At 41.7% G+C, this 21,318-nt stretch overlaps 1 protein-coding gene and 1 non-coding gene across 10 annotated transcripts in view; one reads left to right on the forward strand and one right to left on the reverse strand.

Moving 5' to 3' along the window:
• Positions 1–21,318, forward strand: part of SMARCA2 (SWI/SNF related BAF chromatin remodeling complex subunit ATPase 2) — a 164,546-nt gene that overhangs the window by 129,280 nt on the left and 13,948 nt on the right. For 5 of the 9 annotated variants that reach the window (XM_069476443.1, XM_069476446.1, XM_069476447.1 and 2 more), the window contains exons 28-29: positions 6,715–6,932; positions 15,359–15,412. In XM_069476443.1, coding sequence (XP_069332544.1) covers positions 6,715–6,932; positions 15,359–15,412 — 272 coding nt within the window. Of the gene's footprint in view, positions 1–3,457; positions 3,987–4,838; positions 4,935–6,714; positions 6,933–15,358; positions 15,413–21,318 lie in introns of those variants that run through there. The other 4 variants (XM_069476448.1, XM_069476450.1, XM_069476451.1 and 1 more) reach the window with 3 other exon arrangements.
• On the reverse strand, positions 7,802–7,992 carry LOC138388661 (U2 spliceosomal RNA). Its single transcript, XR_011234185.1, has one exon. It is a non-coding gene; the product is annotated as a U2 spliceosomal RNA (small nuclear RNA).

Below are 21,318 nucleotides of genomic sequence, written 5' to 3' on the forward strand. Positions count from 1 at the left end.
CAAATTTTCAGAGTTCAAATACTGAGTCTGCTCCTTAATTTTGTATGATCTGAAGCAAGATGCTGTCTCCCTGTGCCTCACTTTCCTCATGTGTAAAATGAAGAGAACAAGAGTACCTACCGCATAGGGTGGTTGTGAAGATGAAATGAGTAAAATGCAGGTAAAGCACTGAGTGCCTGACAACATCATGGTGTGTTATCCACTGCTGCTGTCGCTGGTGACCGTAGTGGTGACCACAGTGCTGGTAGTAGCAGCAGAAGCAATGGCAGGAGTAAAAGTATTAATGATGCTGTGTATTAAGATCTGAAGATTTATTGAGATTGGGGCTATTTCTTTTCTATATCAGTTAGCCTCAAGCTGCTATACTTTCAGTTTCTTGTGTTGCTTTATTTGTGTGTTCTCCTCCCTCGTTATTGGGTTATTTATTAATGGGCATTCTCTGCACCTGCCTCTAGCAGAACACGTGCCACATTCTCATCACCTTCTCATTAATTTGACACTCTTATGACCACAGTGGGCACGTGGAACAGAGAGTCTGTCTTGTTGTAGTAGCGTGTAACCCTGGATCAGGCCCGGTTTCTCATGGAACTGTCACAGGGGAGCCCAGAAGAGAGCCATTTCTTTGGCTCAAGCCTCACATTCATGAAGTCCCTCCAATTTGCCATTTGACATTAGCTCTAAGTGAAGTTATGCTCTTAATCATTGTATTTTACCTGTCTGTCTTAAAAGCATTAAGTTATTCTTTGTAAGTGTTGAAATTATACCACCCTTTTCTGGCACTTCTTTATTTTTTGGATATACTGAGAACCTGGAAGTACAGAAGGGCCCAGGCCCCTCTGAGGAGCCCTGCTTAAGAGAAAAGCAGGTGGAATCCTGGCTGTGTTGTAAGTTGATGGTAACTGGATAAATGGGCTCAGGACAAAAAAGCAGATATAAGAAAATATTCATTTTCCTCTTCCCAACCTCAAATCGCTTTTACTCAAAATAGTGTGCTAATTTACGTTGTCTCGGATATGTAAGCTGTGGTTCCCTGTGTCCTCCCCCGAGTTTGCTTGTGCCATAGAGGGAAAGAGAGCGCCTTGGCTCATTTTTTTGGCAAAAATAATCTGAGGTTATTGAACAAGAAACTGAAAAACCCACTACCAGAAAATTCAGTTAAGCTGAGGTTCAATTGCTTCCCCTTGATGGCCAGCATTGTATATTTCAGGCCCAGCTCAGGGAAAGCTGGGCACACAGTTGGCATCCAGGTTGGTTGCCTGACAAGGGGGGGGTCAACTGAATTAATGTCATCAGTTTATTGCACCACAGTGGAGAAAAAAAAACAGTAAGCTAAAAGATCTTTAGCCTTCAGATCAACTCAACTCTTAAATAGTTGAGGCATTTGTTAACAAAATTATAAAGTTTGTGAATAGTTATGTCCTATATACAGGTATTTTCTTACATCATGGATATTTCCTTAACAACGTTTGAATGAATAAATAAGGATTTTTGAAAAGGCTTCTAGCCCCGTTGCCCAGGGCAAGACTGAACGTGCTACCTGTTGAAATGCTGAGAGGTTTTAGTTCTGAAGGAAAGCTAGTGAGATTTCGCTAGTATTGTGTGCTGTGCGTTGAGGCGTTAAGAACACGTATGAACCTGTAGTTGTTGGGGTTTTCTCGTTAATAGTTAGAGAATTTAATTTTTTTTTTCCCCCAGGGACTTTTCTTCTTGTGGTAAAATATACATAATGCAAAATTTACTATTTTAATAATTTTAAATGTACATTTCAGTAACATTAAATATGTTCACATTTGTGATGCAGTCATCACCACCATCCGTCTCCAGAACATTCCCATCATCCCCACACTGGAACTCAGTACTCATTCAGCACTAACTCCTTTCACCCCTCTGTCCTTGGTAACCACTGTTCTCCTTTCTCATGTAAATGGAATCATACAGTATTTGTCCTTTTGGGCCTGGCTTACTTCACTTTAGGAAATTTGATTTTATGCATACTTTTCTAACAGGTTGCTGCTTTGGGGGATAGAGGTAATCAAAAACTTACCATTGTCCAAAACCCTAAAAGTGCTACAGTATTTATTAGACTAAGTGACTAAAATGATGTAGTATATCATCTTTGAGGAAGAGCTCCACATTCAATTTTGTTGTTGGTGAATATTTCTATTGTAAGAAAATTTCTCACACGTGAAATTTTAACTTTTCTTAAAAATTCCACCTTTTATTTTATTTTATTTTATTTTTTTTATTGCTGTTGCTCTTCTTGTTGGGGGATCATTACCTGTCAGGTCTCAGCAGGGCTTGAGGGAGATTTAGCTTCCCTGATTAGTGGAATCAAGTTTGGTGATATGTGAGTTGTCCCCAGAAAGCACTAATATAAGGTAATTGTCTTCTCCTGCATTCTTTAATGCCTAGCCCCACCCCCACCCCCAGCAGCACCCCAGGGTCCTCTTCTGGAATCCCCTAGGGTTCCTAAGGGAGAAAGAGCATGTGTCAGGGGACAGACACATGATGTTTAAACATCAGAGTTAGTATTGGAATACAGAATTTCCCGTTTCACTTCCAAGAAATTCCCCGCGCATTGTTGTCTAGAATTGTCTTTAGAATTGCTTCTTCCAGTGTTTCTTAAGATGGTTTGTTCCACTCTGCGGGCTGTGCCACACTGCCTGGTGGACTTGGAGATGCGGAGGTGGAAACAATGCGCAGGGGTTGGCTTGGGGCTTTTTGTTTGCCTGTCCCTGTTTACCTATTCATAATCATGGATCCCTTCTGCTGCGTGGTGCCGTGAAGCACGCATAACAGCAGCTCCCTACTCCACCGGGTCGGAAGGAAGAGCATGACGCCGACTTTCTGGACCTTCCACCAGGCAGTAAGAGGTGTAGTCGGTGTGTGTCAGGATGACAGAGGGCCGAGGCTGGACCCACGTGTGGCCGCTTCCGGGGTCTGCCATGTGCTTTGCAAGCTGCAAAGTGTTTCCTTTAAAACAGCTAATCCTGCGTGACAGTCTCCTGCGTTTTGTTGTCGGAAACCTACACGCTGCTTTCCTGAGAACTAATTGAAAAAGGGAGCCAGTCTGCATCCCATTCCTGCACACCCTGAGTCATGAAAACATATTCTTTTTCTTTTAAGCAAAATTGAAAGAAAGAAAAGAAAGAGAGAAAGAGAGAGAAAGAAAAAGGTTGCCATCCAGTGGAGGAAGGAGTAATTCCCAGCTTCATTCAGGAAAAAAAACGCAGGCTGAAATATGCTTAACTATTTTAACTTGACTGGGGATTTTTACCACCTTATGGGCTTTTTTCCCTGACATCCGGAGCCAAATGGGTGCAGTGTGCCTTTAAGAAAAGAGGTGCCTCACCAAACTTCGCTGTAGTTGTATCTCACCATTTCGGTAGGGAAGGAAAGTGTTAATTTCTTATTTGTACACTTTTTTTCCCCCGACTTCCTTCCTATTCACTTCATTAAATCTAGAGGCAGTTCAGCATGGGAGCCGTCTGTATGTTGAATTAGGGCTCGCACTCTTGCGCAACACGTCACCAGTCGGAAACTGGGGGTTTGCTTCTGTGATTTATTTCATTATTGTGCTGGTAAAAGGTTTGGAAGGGAATTCTTTTTTGGGGTAGTACTTTAGGATTGTATAGCAAGTTTTTGTGTTTTCTTTCTTTTTTTTTTTTTTTGTGCGCCCCCCCCACCCTCAGTGCTGAGTTGAGTCAGTTGAGCCAGTTTAATAAATAATTTTTTTAAAACAAAAGAACAGTTTAAAATCTCCATGAATGATTTTACTTCCATGCAGGAGTAATCTTACTCTACTCTTTCTGTGCGAAAAGCATTTGGAAGTATTTAGTGAATTGATTTCCATTAGAAAAAGACCCTTAGAAATCACAGAACATAAAGCACTGCATATGGATGTGTTGGGGGTCTTTGGGGAGGAGGGAAGATGTTTTGTAGCTCTCTGCATTCCTGCATAAAACCTTAATTTAAGGGGAATAATGGTCAGTACTTTGTGTGTTTCCTTGTAATTCCAGAACCTAAATTTAATAAGAATCTGCACGTATTAGCAATTGTAATAAATATTGTTTCACTAGTTCTGTTTGCAATCTAATTTGTTTTCGCTTCTTAGCTACTCACAGATTTAGAGATTTAAAAGTCCAAATATCACAAGCTTATGCTTTGTTCCCTTTTTTCAAAATTAAGGGGGGTAACTGTAGAAATACCCTTTTCACAACTTCCCCCCTCTTCATTTATCCCACTGAAAAGAAAAACAATGAAAAATTTTACAGCATGAAACTGAAAGTGAAGTGTCACAGTTAGAGATTTTCTTTAAAGAGAAGACTAACATATTATATTAAAATATTTAAAACTGAGAACATGCACATTGCTTTTTACTTACATGCAGTTAATGAAAAAAAAATTGTCTTCCTTTTAAAAAATCATTTTAGACTGCTCCAAAACCATGCAGCTTTAAAAAAAAATAATAATAAAGCACTAAAATGAGGTGTAAAATATGAAAAGAAGCATACCTTGTTTTAATTTTTAAAAATAAATTTGAATATTAATTTGTTTTCTTATTGGCTTAATTGTTAAAATGCAAGCAAGAATCAGAAACCACCTGAGCTAAAATCTCTAATTCTGCTGCCTGGAATAATAAGGGGAGAAAAAATATGATAAGTAGTTGTCAATATTAAAACAGGCTGAAGGAGGAAGGCTTCGGGCCTTGTAGTAGGTAGAATGAAACAGCAGATTTGAGTATCCACAATCCTTTCAGTATTAAATTTTCAGTAAAATAAAATTACTTGTATATGAAAACATAGCCTTTCCCCAGCTCTCTTTTTTTTCCTGATCAGCTGATGAAGAGACTAGCAGCTCGCTGCTTTGCTGGCTTGTTAATTTTATCCCCACTAACTGTGATTTCCGATAGCCGGCCTGCTGATAGTGGTAAGGTAAATATCCTTTTTCGTTGCCGTCTTGAAGATTCAGTAGAACTACATCCCAGGCATGTGTAGGTGTGTAACACATCAAAAGCCGGTGTTCTCCGTATTTCTGTGTGCAACTGGGTGCTTGAGAAGAGCAATACCATTAACTGTTGACAGCCTTGCATGCTGTATTTATTATTAGCATGTTCAGCCTCCAAGATATGCGGGACAATTTCCTTTTCTTAATCTTCGCTTAGCTGCAGTGTGTTTAGCTGTATAGTGGGTGTCCTGCTTTTAGGCAAATGAATATTAATGAAATAATGTGGAGCTTTTTTTTTTTTTCCTTTTTCCTTTTTCCTTATAACTCATCAGATCTTGCCTCCTTCATAGTGGTTATCTGAACACTGTAGGATCGTGATGGAAATTGTCTTTTGATTATTAAGGCCTAGGCTCAGACTGTCCCTTAGGATTCTGTCTGTGTGCATGTTGCTTCTATGGATTTGCACATTGGAGGATGCATAGAAAACATTTCTTTTAATCCCACTGGCATTTTTAACACGCCAGGTTGTTTTGTGTTCTGTACCAGGTTTTCTTCACAAAAACCTTTCTTTTTCAGGAGGCATTGTACATAAGTGAAAGAAATTATGTCTGAGCTGTAATCACTCTTTATATTGATTGTTATACTCACATGATCATAAATATTAGCCATGTTTGGTGCTGTGGAGAAATGAAGGTAATTGCCTTATGATTAGAGCTCTTTCAGCTAGAGAAAGGATTGATTAGCATTTGCATACTGGAGGCAATATTGAGAGGCAGGAAGGACAAATAACAACATCAGTTATTTTGTGTGAGAAAGCAATCTCAAAATGTAAAGATTTTTTTTTTAAGAATTTCTTTGCCATGTTCACATGTTATCTGGGTTTTGTGGTTTTTATGGGGGTTTCTTTCCAGTTTTTTCCCCCCCTTTATTTTTCCTCTTTTGAGTTTGAGATTTACAAGGGAGAAAAAAAAAGTTGAAACTTCTGGGTCTGTCACATGGATCTTTTAGCCCTTTATGAACAGGTTTCTTTTATACCTGGTTGTTTTTATAGCTATTTTATTATCTCTCTGCATTAGTGCTGCTGGCTCTGGTTTAAAGCAAGCGTTTGCAGGTAATTGGAAAAAAGTGTTTATTGTTTGTGAGTGTGTGTGTTCTTTTATCGGATGATTTAAGTGCGTTTACCAAGGAATGTGGCTTTGTACTTTCCCGTTTCCTTGTTTACTAATTGCTATGTTAGAACAAAAATCTGGATGGAATTTTGTTCTATGTTGTGAATCATGAATAAATTGATGTAAAAACCTCAAAAAAAGGTCAAAGCTTGTATGATTGTACGGACGTGTTCTTAGGAAAATATTTTTCTTCACCCACTCCTCATCTTTGTTTACCTTCCCCGTCTTACAGTAATGAAACAGTTAGGGTCTTGTTTTGATATTGAGCTAAAATTTCATTTGGATTCAGTTATCAAATACTTGAACATATAGCTCTTTTACTATTTGTCACATTCTCCTTCACTATGAGTATTTCCGGCCTTCAACGTTATTTTGCTCTCAAAACAGACTTGGGTTAAAGATGCATTTATCCATTATGGTTGCATTCCTTTTTTTCTTCTTCCTCCACTGATTACTGTTAACTTTTTTTGCTAGTTTGTTTCATTTTATTCTCATTGTTCAAGCTATATGTAAATACACACACACACACACACACACACCTTTTTTGTCTTGGTTATTTTCTTGTCTTAAATTTTTCTCCTTCCTTTCTGATCAACAGGCCATTGAAGACGGCAATTTGGAAGAAATGGAAGAGGAAGTACGGCTCAAAAAGAGAAAAAGACGAAGAAATGTGGAAAAGGACCCTGCAAAAGAAGATGTGGAAAAGGCTAAGAAGAGAAGAGGCCGCCCTCCAGCTGAGAAGCTGTCACCAAATCCCCCCAAACTGACAAAGCAGATGAACGCTATCATCGACACTGTGATCAACTACAAAGATAGGTGAGTGTTCCATCCCTTCACCTTGGTCATCCGTCACCAAGACTGTGAGTGATGCTACCTAAAGAGCAAGATTTATCAAGTTGCACGCGTGGGTTTTGGAGGTTCTTTCTACTTTGTGTTTTATGGTTTTCCCTGCAAAGGTATGAGGAACCTTGTGCCATGTTCAAAATGGCCACTTTTGTATGATGCTTCAACAGGTATTGTTTAAGATAGTTGGAAATGAGTTTAGATTACAAAATTTTAAAAAGATTCTTAAGGACCTCTGAAATACCATCATTTATGTGAGAAGGGATTGGGATGACAGACCGAAATTATTATTATTTTTTTTTGGATTGAATTGTTAGAGAAAGAAGAGTCCTGATATGTTTAAGGTAAATATTTCATGTTAAGGCTCTGTTTAAAACCAAGCATATGCTTCATTGAAAATGCGTTTTCTTCTTTCATTCTAATGCTTGAATTTCTGAGCACTTGTCAGAGCCATCTCTTTCTTCCTAACAATACTACATAGAGTAATTTTGCAAGAAATTTATCTTTTCTTTGGAACTTTTTGGATGTGAACTTTGAGAAAACTGTGCTGGACACCCTCCCCAGAACATTTTAAACAATAATTATTTGAAAACCAAAGCAAAGACATTTTGCCATATCAGTCACTCCTATATGGTAGATAAACTAGTTTGGCTACCTTTTGGTTAGTTGATTTTGGTTAGCTGATTCGGTTTCCACTTGATAATCATGTAATAATGTTTTCATTTGAAGATGGTGTCTCATTTCAGTGGAACAAGTGATAGGAAACAAAACAGATATTTTAGTTCTCTAAATTGCATAGTGTATTAGTTTTTAGTTACTAAAAATTTTTTTTCATTCCCCCAAGGGGGTGCATCATTCCTGGAGGTACTGCAATACCAGGTCAATGTACGAGGTGGACAGAGCAAGCTCCTATTGCATCTCCCTGTTCCAAAAATACATTTACTATATTGTCCTCCAATAGAGGATGTATCAGATATTAAACTGATAACAACAGATACTATCCTCCATCTTAGCCAACAGGCCAAAAAGCAATTGTTTACCAAAAATGTTTGGCATTAACTAGTGTTGCTCTGTACACCTGGAAGCACTTAACATGAATAACTAAGTTGTGTTTTTAGTTTTTCACTGTGGCTTTTTGGTGCATGTATTATAACAGGAAGGAGAAATTTGTTACAAAGTAAAGTAGTATAAAAAGCAAGAAACTTTCCACCGTGGGGTTTTGTTGTTAAGCCTTTCTTATCTGCCAGGCATTTTCAAAAATGGTGAAAGAGGAGTAGGAGGCAACGTTTGTGAAAGGGTCAGGATTTCTTGCCCCTTTGTACCCACTAGGTCTCTTAGATTCCATTGCTTACTATTTTCCTTCCAAAAAAAAAAAAAAAAAAGTGCATCCCCTTTAAGGATTCTGGAGTGGCCACAAAAGGCAGCCCCATTATATTGAGTTTGGATCAGCTGTTCGTTGACATAGGGGAATGGCTGCAATCCAGGAAAGAAAATTTTACCGCAAGTCCATTCCTTGCCCAGGGTGAACATGAAAACTTCCTTGTAAACCAAGAATCAGTAACACTCTCTGTCAAGTTTCTATTCACCCCCAGCTCCACTTACAGATTTGCCATAGATTTAGGGACAGTTTCCAGGAAGCTAGCTTGGATGATGCCTTATTTTGCCAGTCCTTGGTGTAAAGAAAAATATTACTAAGTAGAGAGTGTCACTCTGCATATACCTCGAACTTTCTTGCCTTTGTCTCAGGAGAATGTAACATCTGTTTCTCTGACCAGATGTGCCTTGACATGCAACAGGCATTTTGTTTATTACTTACTCACTATGTCTAGGACTGTTTGAACATTGAAAAGGGCCAAGAAAAATCCTTAGAGATTTAAAAGCTAGGCCTTTTATTCCAAGACAATGGCTATATCTTCCTTTAGTGGTGTAGAAGAGGTCACCAACAGGTGGACTACCTATTGCCAACAGATTGTTCTTTATTTGGTTTTATGTTGTTGGGTTTTGGGGGGGGGGGGAGCAGGTGGCGGGTGGCAGCCAATACGTAAACCTAGAGAGATTTCTTCTAAAAACGTCAGAGGTCCCTTCCCACCTCCTTGTCTTTTCGAAAAACCTAAAACTGGCAGCACTCTGCCCAGCTTTCCCTAAGGTGACAGTCAGTAGGGGTGAAGAAGTGGAACCCCCTTTACTTGGGACAGCGGGCGCTGGGTTGCCACAATCCCCACCACTCTCTGTCATCTCTCCAGTAAGGAGTGTGAGTTGCAATTTATCCAGCTTTTCACACCAGGCTCACTTCATTCATTTGCACGGCCTGCTGGCTCCACAGTCTTTGGCGTTTGTGACTTCTTGGCTTACGTGGCTGCAGGCTGACCACTTTCCTAGAAACCATCCCAAAATACAGAGCGGTATGAGGTTATAGCCCTTAAACCTCAGCAAAGCATAGCACAGTGGTTTAGAGTACAAACTCTTGTCTTGATTTAACTGCCTGCATTTGAATCCCGACTCCAGCATTCCCTAGCTGTGGGACAATGTGGTAATTTACTTCACCTCCCCGAGCCTCAGTTTCCCCATCCAAAAAATAGGATGATTACTGGACCTGCCTCTGGAGTCATTATGAGTCATCAGTGAGTTAATAGAACTGAGGTTCCTTGAACAGCTGAATTATTAATAATTAGCCTTTCAGACTATTTGTAGCTAGTTGGGTGGGTGAATGGACCTCTGCACTCGATAACGAAAGTGTCCTTGCTGGTCCTGGTTTCCATGGTTTTATTTCCAGAAACAAAATGCAGCTTCATGGTGATTGATCATCGAGCATTGAGCGTGTCTTTAGTTGTACTATAGGTAAAAGATAGTTAAATATTTCATCATGCAGATGTTAAATAGCTTTTTTCCCCATTTTCCTGGTTTTATTTATTTTTTTAATTATTTTCTCTACTTTTCCTTAAAAAGTACCCTTGTAAGGCCTATTCTGTTAGCTCCCACATTTAGGTACTTTCTGGGGAGTGTGTGCTAAATCTCCTTCCACTGCATGTTTCATGTACATTTCATGTTGATTATCCTCTGGAAAAAGCACTTATACTCTATTTATATTTTGTATTTCTCTTTAACTTGGTACTCAAGTAGGAGGCACTCAAATTAGAGGGCCTTAATTAGATACAGTATCATATTTTTGGTTGGTTTTAGAAAATGCTACTGGAAGATGTACATCTCACTATGTTGAGATTTTTGTACCATTAAAGTCAGTTGCTATTTTAGAAACTCTCAACCTACCTGTGAAAGAAATACCACCTGTACTAATCTCCCTCCCATCACCTTGGTCCAATGTTAGTGACAGTTGTGTAGATTAACAGTATATTAAGTAAGAACTGCCATCTATATTTAACTGCTATATAAGAAGAATTAATTAGCTCTCATGAGACAGTTGTTTAAAAGTTCTTGCATGATTCTGGGACAGATGTATCTTGATATTTTTGTAAAGAAGTAAGATAATTTATGTATCTATTTATTGCTTTTGTATTTTGTGCCAGGCCTTGTTTTTTAAAAGGAGGGTACTTTTAAAAATGTGACCCAGAAGAGCCAGTAGTTTTGTGTGATTCATAAATGTAAAGCCCTTCTGCAGTAACCACTGTCAGAGGTAGTACTTGTCTGCTCCTACTGGTTCCCATCATTTTATTTCCCCAGATAGAATATTTTATATTAAGTAGTTAGTACTAGAAGGCTTTGTTTTGACTTGTTAATAAGCATGTTTTGTTTTCTGCTTATTTAGAAGGCTTTTAAAAATCATATCCCCAGTTTATGTAATATTTAACCTAAGACTCTCTATTTCTTTGAAAAGGGAGTCATCCTAATTTGCTTCTGTACCCTTGAAAATTGTCCCTGGGATGAGATGTAGAATAAGATGGTAAAGACTAGGGTTTAGTGGAGTTATCCCAAATCTGGAGACATGGTTTATTTTTACTTGGATAGAGGAAAGAGAGATTCCTAGAGGCATTCTTTAAGTTGGAAGGGACTTTTAGTTCTGCACGATCCAACTTGCCACAACCTAGATGTGTTCCCCTGCACCTGTGACAAATGGTCACCCAACCTCCATGTGGACACTCCAGCATCAGCTGACTGCTCCGGGAGGCAGTTCATGACGCTGAAGGACAGTCCTAAACACATGGTTACTTCCTCCATTAAAATGGATTCAGCCCTCTGACTTCTAGCTGTTTGTTCTACCTGGACCTTCAGAGAATAAATCTGTTCTCATTCTTAGAAATGTCCTTTAAAATATTTGTAAACAAGCATATCCACCTCAGGACATCCTTCTTCAGGTTGAAATACTTTGCTCTCTGAGTGGTGCCTAAACTTTAGCCATACTGGTCTGCCTCCTCAGGAACATGCTACTGTCTTTGTGTCACATTTAAAACATGGCACCCAAGCCAGGCATTGTAATATGCACCTGTCATCCCAGCTACTTGGGAGGCTGGGGCAGGAGGATTGCTTGAGCCCAAGAGTTCAAGACTTGCAGTGTTCTGTGATCACCTCTGTGAATAGCCACTGCACTCCAGCCTGGGCAACATAGTGAGACCCCAAAACAAAAGGAAAAAAAAAAAAACAACATGGTACCCTGAGCTTCAGAGATATTCTGACAGCTAATTGCAGGGTGGTTAGCTTCCTTATTCTGAACGCCAGGATTCTGTTAGCATAACTCCAGAGTATGTTTACTTTTTCCAGCAACCTTGACACACAGTTAACGCATATTGAACATGTGACTTGTTGAAACACCCTTACTCTCCACTCCAAAACACACACACACAGCTGTTCTCAAATGAATGCTGTCAAGGTTGGCCTTCAGCTAAGCATTGATGGTTTTGAACCTGTACCTCCTGATTGTATTCTTATCCCTGTGCAGTTCCTTTTATAAGTTTTTTGTCCCATGATTCTTGCCTGTTGCTGTAACTCTGAATTTTTATTTCTTTTTTAAAAATGATGTTCACTGTCTATGTTTTTTGTCATCTGAAGATTTAAGCTATTACAGAGAAACTTCTAAGGGACAAAGGACAGGTCTCTGTGACATGCCCCTGAAAATCACTTCAGCTTGACACCACTATATTAACCAGTAATCCCAAAAGTTGATTAACCATCAGAGAACTCACACATGGCCGTGCTGTCCTGTCATCCACATTTATCCTTTCTAGAGGTTTTCAAGAAAGGCTAAAACCAGGATACACTATGGCTGTAGCCTGTCCTACGTATCAACCTAGAAATCCCGCCAAAAACCCGAAATGAGGGTAGTTTGCCATGGCTTTTTCTAAGAGATCTCCTGCTGGTACTTAATGATGTTATTTATCTTTTCTAAATAGCCCTGTGGCATCTGAATAATTTCTTCTAAATTTTTACCAAGGGTCAACATCAAGCCTAACAGTCTCAGGTTTTGTTTCTCATTTTGAAATTGGGACATTTGCTTATCTCTCGTCTTACTCCATTCCTGCTGTCTGTGATTTCCTAAGCGTTATTAGCAGAAGCGATCTACACACTCTCTCAGGATGTAATTAGATTGCAACTGGACACTTGAACTTATTTGAAGTGACTTGATATGCTCTTTTTATCAACTCTCCTATCAGGAGCTTTTGTTCAGCATTTATGATGCCTTGCTTTTCAAACCCGAGCATTGTTCTCCTGCCTGAAGAATCTGGAAACAGAACACGAGCAGGGTGTCATCACCTCCTCCCTCTCTACCAGTTGTTTGAAGATGACTTCTTTGAAGGGGCACTGCACAGGAGGACTAGCCCTGCCGTCTGTAAAGGGTCTGGACATCGGCTCCAGCCTTTGAAGATGGCTGCAGGGAGGCAGGTGAAGGAGGCAGGAGATGCCCTCCTGGCCAGCCCCATCCGTGGGTGCAGCCCTGGCCCGCGGTCCTGGTGCACAGTGGGGCACTCCTGCCTTCCTGGCACTCTTCAGTGTCTGATCTCTTCCCCCAACAGGGAATATGTTCTTGCCCCTAATTTTAATAAGCTCTGGTGGTATCCTAGGAATTGTGGTCAGCCTCAGCTTGTTCTGAATTTAGTTTTCCTCACATTAGAGAAAATCATTCGTTTATCCAGGAAATAGCCCTTTATTGTTATTCCCAGCAGTGCACTGGCTGAGGCTGGCCATGGGGTGAAAACTCTAGGTTCTTGCCCCCTGTTCACCGTGCAGTGGAGGAGAGAGCTTTCTGCTGGGTATTACTGAATGGGCAGAGCCGGCCTGGGGAGTTCAGGGAAGGAGGAGGGGTCACATGAGCCCCATTGCATGAGGATACGATGATATTATCTGGTGTTTAGAGTCACTTTTGGACATTACAATGCCATTTACCTGGGAAAATAGAGCCAACATTTCATTACATTATATAGCACCTTTCTAAGGATTTGAGAAACTTCAAACCTAAGGACCAATTACACTTGTTTGATTCCTATACACACCAAAAGTAATTTGTAGCATTTTCCTCGTTTTGAGTAAGGCTGAACCAGTTTATAGGGGCTCACATATAATCAGCCCATTCTCCAGAGGGCTGGGGTCTTATTTAAAAATGTTTCCAAGGCTTGCTCTCCAAAGTGCTTTCCCTAAAGTGCACTTAGGTATTTACTGTGTTGAAGGCTTTCCCACACTGATGGTCATCCAATGGACTATTCATTCTGGCATCCACACTGCCTTTCTAAGATAGATCTGTAGTGACATACGTTTTTAAAACCAAATCCATGTCATTTTTTAGTATTCTTTTTTGTTGTTTTGTCTTTAGACTTTTTTTTGTGTATACTTTTTTCCTGAGCCAGATTGCTGACCCTCATGTACTCCTTATCAGAATGATTTGAAATTATTCTACCAGAATCTTTTCTGTTCAGAACCTCACATCTCTGTTGAATTGTAGTCTCTGTTAGTCTCAGATCCTAGAACCATGCCTTTCTTCTCTGAATTATTTACAACGTATTCTATAAAATGTCTGAGAGGTCATCTGTAGTTCCTAGGTCTCTCTTTCTTCACTGCTAAGCACTCTGAAATGACACAGTTTATTCCAGCTTCTGTATTCCCTTGGTCAACACCAGCATCATTCCCAGGTCCTAAATGTGAAAGAGTAAATGTTTTCCCAACCCTATGCCTTGTTCATGACATGCACTCAAATACAGAGTCCCCTCGACACACCCAACAGCGTCCCCCCGGGCACCCCGCCTCCTGCCTCTGCACACACTGTTTTCATGAGGCCCTTCCCAGCCCAGCCCAGCCTCCAGTCTGTTCCTCAGCCTGCCTTCTCTCTGAGGCACCTGTCTGGTCATATCATACCATTACTGAAGAACTTTCTGTAGCTTCCCGTTGCCTACCTGATGACGATCAGACTCCTTAGCATGGGAGAATTGTCTTACACAGTTCGCACCTAAGGACCTTCCCAACACGCCCCTTCCAGCTCTCCTCATATTCCAGACATTCCAAGTGCTTCTGTACGTCTGAAACACAGCGTGTGCACTGTCGGCCCTCTCCTCGGTTCATGCTTTCTTCTCTCTGCACCCCCTCTCCACCCCCCGCTCTGAAGCAGAGTGGGGCAGTGGCTCCGAGGGGGCATTTGTAAGTGGCTGAGAGTAGGATGTGTACGCCACAGGGTGCTGCCTACGCCTGGAGTAAGGTCTAGAGGGTCTGGAGGGTTTCCCGGGATCCATCAAGCCTGACAGCTGCTTCCGTGCCACCACACAAAGGGACACCAATGTAGCAGCTTCAAAAGTCCTCAACTGAAGAGGCTTCCCTAGAGACCTGTAGGGGGCTGAAGGCCTCAGGTGGTGGTTTATTTTTATTTCCACTTGAAGATCAATGGATTTAGTGATCTATTCAAAAAGAATAGAGTTCCGAGAAGCAGAGCTGATTACTTAGACGGCATGCAGAACCCGAACCGGCCGATGCTTGGACCGCCGTCTTTGTGCAGGCTTCCTTACCAAAGCACTTTATCCTATTTCGTTTTCACAGAGTTAAGGGTAAGTATTATGCCCGTTTTACAAATGAGGGGCTAGACTTCCACAGGCTAACGCTACCTTCTGAAGGTCACATACACCCCTAGCAAGTGGCTGCCTGTCCTCCGCTGTTGCCGGAACAATGAATGGGACGTGTGGAGGGAAGGGGACCAGGGCAGTCGGCATGTCTGTGTTTGGCAGAAGCAGGAAAAGTCCCGGAGAGGTTGGGAAATCGATTTTTTCCCCATTTTCGGAGAACTCCCTTTTTTCAGAACGAAGTTCTAAACGTAACCCCATGTGATCTTCCCAACAAGGTAGGTAGGTGAAGAGAACGAGGCTTGGAGAGTGAAATGAATTACGCCAGGTCACCCAGCCGAGGAAGAAGGTGCCGGGCTGGGACAAGAACCCAGGTCTTCTGACTCCAGTGTTCTTTCTACTCTACCGCAGGTGTAACGTGGAGAAGGTGCCCAGTAATTCTCAGTTGGAAATAGAAGGAAACAGGTCAGGATCTGTCTTGTATTCCGGTGTCTCTAAATACAGGTATCCCTTGGTACATGAAATAGATCGCTTCATAGAATCCGCCTTTGGAAGCAGATTTCTCCATTTCCCTCCTTGTCACCCCTACTTGGCGTGGGGGATGGAGGCAGAGATATTCTGAAACACCTGTCCTGGCTTCTGAGGTTTGCTGTGTTTTAACCCGGGTGTGTCCTGCTCTGTACATGCACTTCTTACAAAGGTGTCGGGAGCTCCCTGAAAGCCTGCGCTGCTGCAGCACCACGCTGAGGACGGGTTTCTGCTGCTTCCTCCCTTCCAGAGCAGCTTCTCTTGTACGTTCTGCCGTCCCTATAACTCTGTGCCGTGTGGGTTTAGAAGCTTAATGCCCAGCACCTGTGGTGACTTGATCTGCAAGACATGAAGCCTGCATGTTCACGCTGTGTCTGCATTCTGGAGTTGATCAGTGCGGAGGGCAGTTGCTGAGTCGCTTCCTGTTTGTGCAGCGGGTCAGGTTTCCGGGTGTGACTTCTCGGCCTACCTGTTGTGTGGGGTCCTGAGCATCCTAAGCCGGTCTGTTTATCCTTTGTGTGCCTTTGTTTCTGTTGGGTGGAACGCAGAAATGCTTTTCTTCTAGAGAGATTGTGAGAATTAGATGATGTTGGCGGAACTAGAGAATTGGATGCATATAATATACCAGGGCTAGTTGTTGTTATAATAATATATCAAAAATAACATTTCTTTTCTCTTTTCAGTTTGTACTTTTAAGAACTATGGATACAATGCTTTACCATCCATATTCCAACTTTGTCAACTGACCCAAATAATGTTCTTTGTAGCATGTTTTCCCCACCAGTATGGGATCCAAAGTAGGGAAAAAGAATTGAGGCTGTAGCCTGTATTTCAGAATGAATACTGATCACCAGTTGTGACATTCTTCTTGATATAAGGAGATAAACAATGGGAGTGATTTATACCTGCCCATTTCTGTGTGGAGATGAAAGTGTTAGGCAAGGTTATCGATTTTTGATCTTTCTTTCTTATTACTGTTCGCTAAACAATAATTAATCCTGTAAACCAGGCCCACAAACCATGGTGTCTACTGAGAAACATCAAGAATCATGTTATGTTTTCGACATTGTAAGAAAGAGCTCAGTGTGGGTTTGAATTTGGAGATTGAAACAACAAACACTTGACTTTGTAAGTTTGGGCAGTTTAAACAGTGAACCGAGTTGGGCAGACACTTCTACCCGGATACCTAGGAAGGAAGCCTTCAGGTCTAAATCGCATGGTATGGACTAAACACCCAGCTCAAGGCATGTGCTTGAGCTCCTCTTTCCCTGTCCCCTCTCCCATCAAAATGGTCGTGTGACCATGAAAAGTGGATTAATAACTTGAAAGGATATTGCAACTCCCCAGTGTCACTCCTAGGCTTTTCAAGGGGAGATGATGTGACCATATGTGGTTAGGACCTAGAGAAATGCATTTCACTAAAGACACATTTAGGCTGTCATTTCCAGAGGCGTAGCGAGGGGCTTGGCGTTTGCTCCCTCAGGGCCCTCTGGAGTCTGTCTCGTCCCTGCCTGGCTGTCACACGTGCTTCCTTCTCCCATAAGCCTGAGCCAGCGATGTGGTGTTCAGAGGTTGTATTACGACAAATTAACCCTTCCTTCAGAGCAGTTTGGTTCTTTCTAAGTCCTTTCTTCGTGTGTTCAAAAGCACTGAGCATTTTCTGCATGTCAGTTTCTGTGTAAATACTGAAAATGGGGGAAAAAATGAATAAAATGGAGTGCTTTAAAGCACATTTGGAAAGATCTGTCTAAACGAACAACACAAGTACCTAGTGTGAATGAGGTGTATGGACGACGGGGTTGGGGGGAGCTTCTCATTGGCCGTGGGCAGAGTGGGAGCTTCCCAAGCCGACTGAGGGGAGGACAGTGGGCAGGGCAGAGGCACTCGGTGGCCCCAGTGTGTGGACAGCCGTGAAGGTGTGGAAGGCGGCCTCCCTCAGGAGAACGCACACATCTCAGTATGACCAGGTCACTGGGGACAAGGAGGGGGACAGCCCAGGTGAGGCTGGAGGAAGCAACAGAGCAGATCCCGGAGGCCTCCAACACCAAGTTGAGGAATTTTAACGTTCTCTTCTAGGACTGGGGTCTCAAGGTCAGTCATTAATCACTGCAGTGACTGCTAAGAGCACTGTTTTGAGGGGACCGACGCAGGGCACACCTGAGCTTTGGGCGTGAACGTGCAGTGCCCAGCCAGTGATGTCTGTCACATGGGGGAGGGGTGGCAACACCAGCAGGACGAAGTGGAGAACCAAGAGTGGATAGTGGGGACACAGGCAGATTCCTGTTTGGAAATGTCACTCTGGTAGCGTGTGAAGGACGGATTGAAGGAGGCCTCAGTTAGGAGGATGTTTGTTGTTAGGTGTAGGAGGAGATGTCCTTAAAATAAGGAAGTGGCAGTGGGTAGGATGACAAGGGAATAAATACTCGGAGGTATGACTGACAAGACTTAGGTAGGGGCAGGCTGGATGTGCGAGGAGGAGGAGGAGAACTCAGACAGCTCTTGGATCTCTGCCCTGAGTGATCAGCGAGCGGCAGTGCCATTTACAGGAGTGCAGGTGGAAGGAAAGTTGGCACGCGTGAAGGTACTGTATGTGCATGTGTGTTCACACGTGTGTGTCTATGCAGTTACCCAGGCCCCCAGACTCAGCACAGCTAAGTTCTCTCCATGGCTATTAGCGGCTCTGAACATTGTGATTATGTTGTTAGTATTGACCGCCCCTTCAGGACCAGCCAACGAGCTCTTCTAGACAACATTTATTTTTAGCATCCTTGGCACCAGACATTCCGTATTTCTTTAAGCCAGGGAGAGAGACTGTAACAATGGCTCTCACGCCCAAGCACCTTCACATTTAGTGGCTCTAATTCGATTACAGAGAAATTGCCACGAAATAGCAGTGTGACCAAGTGATTCCACTTTTAAGGAATTTTAGTTCTAGGGGAAGAGCCTTTCTTCACTCATTCTCTGTTTCCCACACTGTGGACCCCGCCTCCGGGCCGACAGTTTATCTTGTGGAGCAGCAGCCTGTGAGGCCGGCGCCTCCTGCGTTGTCTGGGATGGTGCTTCCGGAGTGTGGTCTTCCAACTTGAGTCCTGCAGCTCCTTCTTGAAAATTCCCAGTAGGGTTAGAGGCTCTGGGAAGTCTTGCTGTAAAGTAAGCTGTTTAAACATTGTTTAACCCACTATTTCCCAAACTCATTTGAACAACGAACCCCCTTTGCAGGAAACACTGTTCATAATCCATTCAGCCAGTGTTCCGTGGAGCACACTTTGAGAAATGCTGAATTAGAGCTCAATTATTACATTTAGCCCAGAGAGAATCTGCTGCAGGAGGTGTGGATTCCAGGACTTTATTTTGCCTCGTTACAAATATTGATACTTTAAACGTTTACTGGAACAGGCTGCTGTGTGACTCCTGGTGACTTGACACTTATTTATGGTGCTCAGCCAGCTATACCCACATACAGCAGGTGGGCAACCCGCAAATAAAGTTTGTCCATCTGCTTTCTGTGGCACAGAAGGCCTCCCCTCAGCTTCCAGCGTTAGCCTGGCCCCCAGTCCCCTCTCCTCAGGGTCTCTGCCTCCCAAGCTCCAGGCCAGCCCCAACATAAATAACCCCTCTCTCTAGGAGGGGAGGGAGTCCCAGCTGGAAATAACAAAACGGGGTATTCTTCCAGGCTGACGAATTGTTTTCCAAACCACTGTATAAACATTTTAATCAAAAATGAATTGCCCTGAAAGATAGCAGTTCTTTGGATATGTACGCCCTTGTGTATTCATGGAGAAAGAAATCTATCTCATTCCTTCAGAATCATACGTAATATGTCTTCCTTAAGAATTTACCAAAAGGGCCATTGTAGGAGAAAGCAGTGCTCCGATGCCTGCCAAGACCCACTGTTTAACAAAGCAACGTGTGGGACTCGGGCACAGATGGAGAGGCATTTGATTTTGTTTGTCTGCGAGAGCTTTGTGCTTTTGAGTTTGGTCCACAATGCAGCCAAAAGCTTTGAAGCATTTTTACCACTAAGAAGTGGGGACACAGAAAGGATCAAAGGACCATGCGGTGGAAGGGAAAGTAAGTCCTTAACGTTTTGAAAGGCGTTTTTGAGTCATGAGCAGGTGAGGTGGCAAAAGTTGGTAAAATGGTCGGCCAAGGAAGCAGCAGGCTATTCAGCTGTCAGACTGAGATGGGCAGTGAGAATTCCGTACCTTTATCTGCTGTTAGGAAACCTCAAGTGAGAAAAAGAGGGTAGGAAACGAGTCCTGAGTCAGTATTTCCAGAAGTCAAACTGTTGGAATGCTGGGAAGTCTTCAAACATCTCTCTTCAAAATGCTTGTCCAAAAAAAAAAATGAATAAATACTATCTGAATCTCATGTACTGTTGCCAGCACCTCTGATTTGTAGTAACAAATGCAGTGAGAGAATCCTAGAGAAATAAATAGGAACTTTGTACAGTAGATTCTGATGGTTATAATAAATTTTAAAAAATTACATAATTATTGTATTTATTTGGCTTTATACGGTATGGTTTAAAGAAAAGTGCCAATTGGTAAAACATGCTTTTTATGGTGATATAAATAAAAGTTGGGCACATGACCCTGAGATATTTTTCTGGGAAAAATAAAATTAGGTTTATGACTTAGGCTAGGTTGTCAAAGAAGGTAGCCCAACTGAAGTATTTGAGGCCTATTTATGGCTACCATGATACTAAATTATTAATACATTCAATTGTAAATCTTCATTTTGTTGAGTAAGAGTACATTATTATGTATGCTTCAACATAGCTCCTTCTTGTCCTTTTAAAAACTTTGTTGAAGTCATATTGCACGTACAAGTTGATATCCTGTTTTGGGTTTTGTTTTGTTTTTTTTCCCATTTAATGACAAGCAATTTTTCCATTCTTTTAAAGCATATAATTTAAAAATATATAATTTTAGATTCTCCAGCATTCCATTACTTGTCCTTTCTCCAACTGCTAAACATTTTGGCTACTCTGAATTATTTAATTATTTTAAATAATTCTGTAATAAACATCTTTATAGATAAATCTTTAATCTGTGTTTCAGCCTAGAGTAGATTACCAAAAGTAAAATCATGCATCAGAGTGTGATTGTATTGAAGACTCTGGATAAAGTCTCGGTGTTTTTCTTACTGAACAGAGAGAGCCCTTTCCAGTCTCCTGACCTGGGGGTGTTTACTTAGCTTTAGTCTGGTGCAACCTTGTTTTTCCTGATAACTCAGGGACCTTATATATCTACAGTTCTTCATGACCCTTAGGGTGATTTTAACAGCTACCAGTTCCTTACCAAAAACAAGTCCACCCACTTCCCGTCCTGTTTTGCTGTTGTTTGTTATATGCTTTAGGGAGATCTGGGAGATCAGATATCCAAGCTTTTTAGAAATTATCACCAGTAAATACTCATTTAAGACTGAGATGCGAAATCTCTGTAGTGAATATGGAATCCATGTCCTTGTGACACCTAGTTCATGACTGGCTCGGATTTCTGTGGGCTCCCTTGATAAGTGAGATACTACTTACCATAGGCTAAGGACATTTTTCAGTATGTATTAAACTTCACAGGAACCTGACCCTGAAACCTACTGCCCTGCAATGTTGGCCCAATTTCTAAAGTTTTCTTCCCAAATGATTTCCTATGTTTAATTCCTTTAGGACTGTGATAACTTTCCAACCCCAAGTGGGTATTCTAAATCATGACATCATTTTCTCGAGACAAAGTAGTCACATGTTTACCTTTATTAACTAATGTAAACAAAACGATTTCGGCTTTGGTTAAGATGTCTTTTTCAGAAGTATCCAATAGGAATTCTTGTCAACAGATCAAGCT

This window comes from Eulemur rufifrons, chromosome 7 (genome assembly GCF_041146395.1).
Source record: "Eulemur rufifrons isolate Redbay chromosome 7, OSU_ERuf_1, whole genome shotgun sequence".
Lineage (NCBI taxonomy): Eukaryota > Metazoa > Chordata > Mammalia > Primates > Lemuridae > Eulemur > Eulemur rufifrons.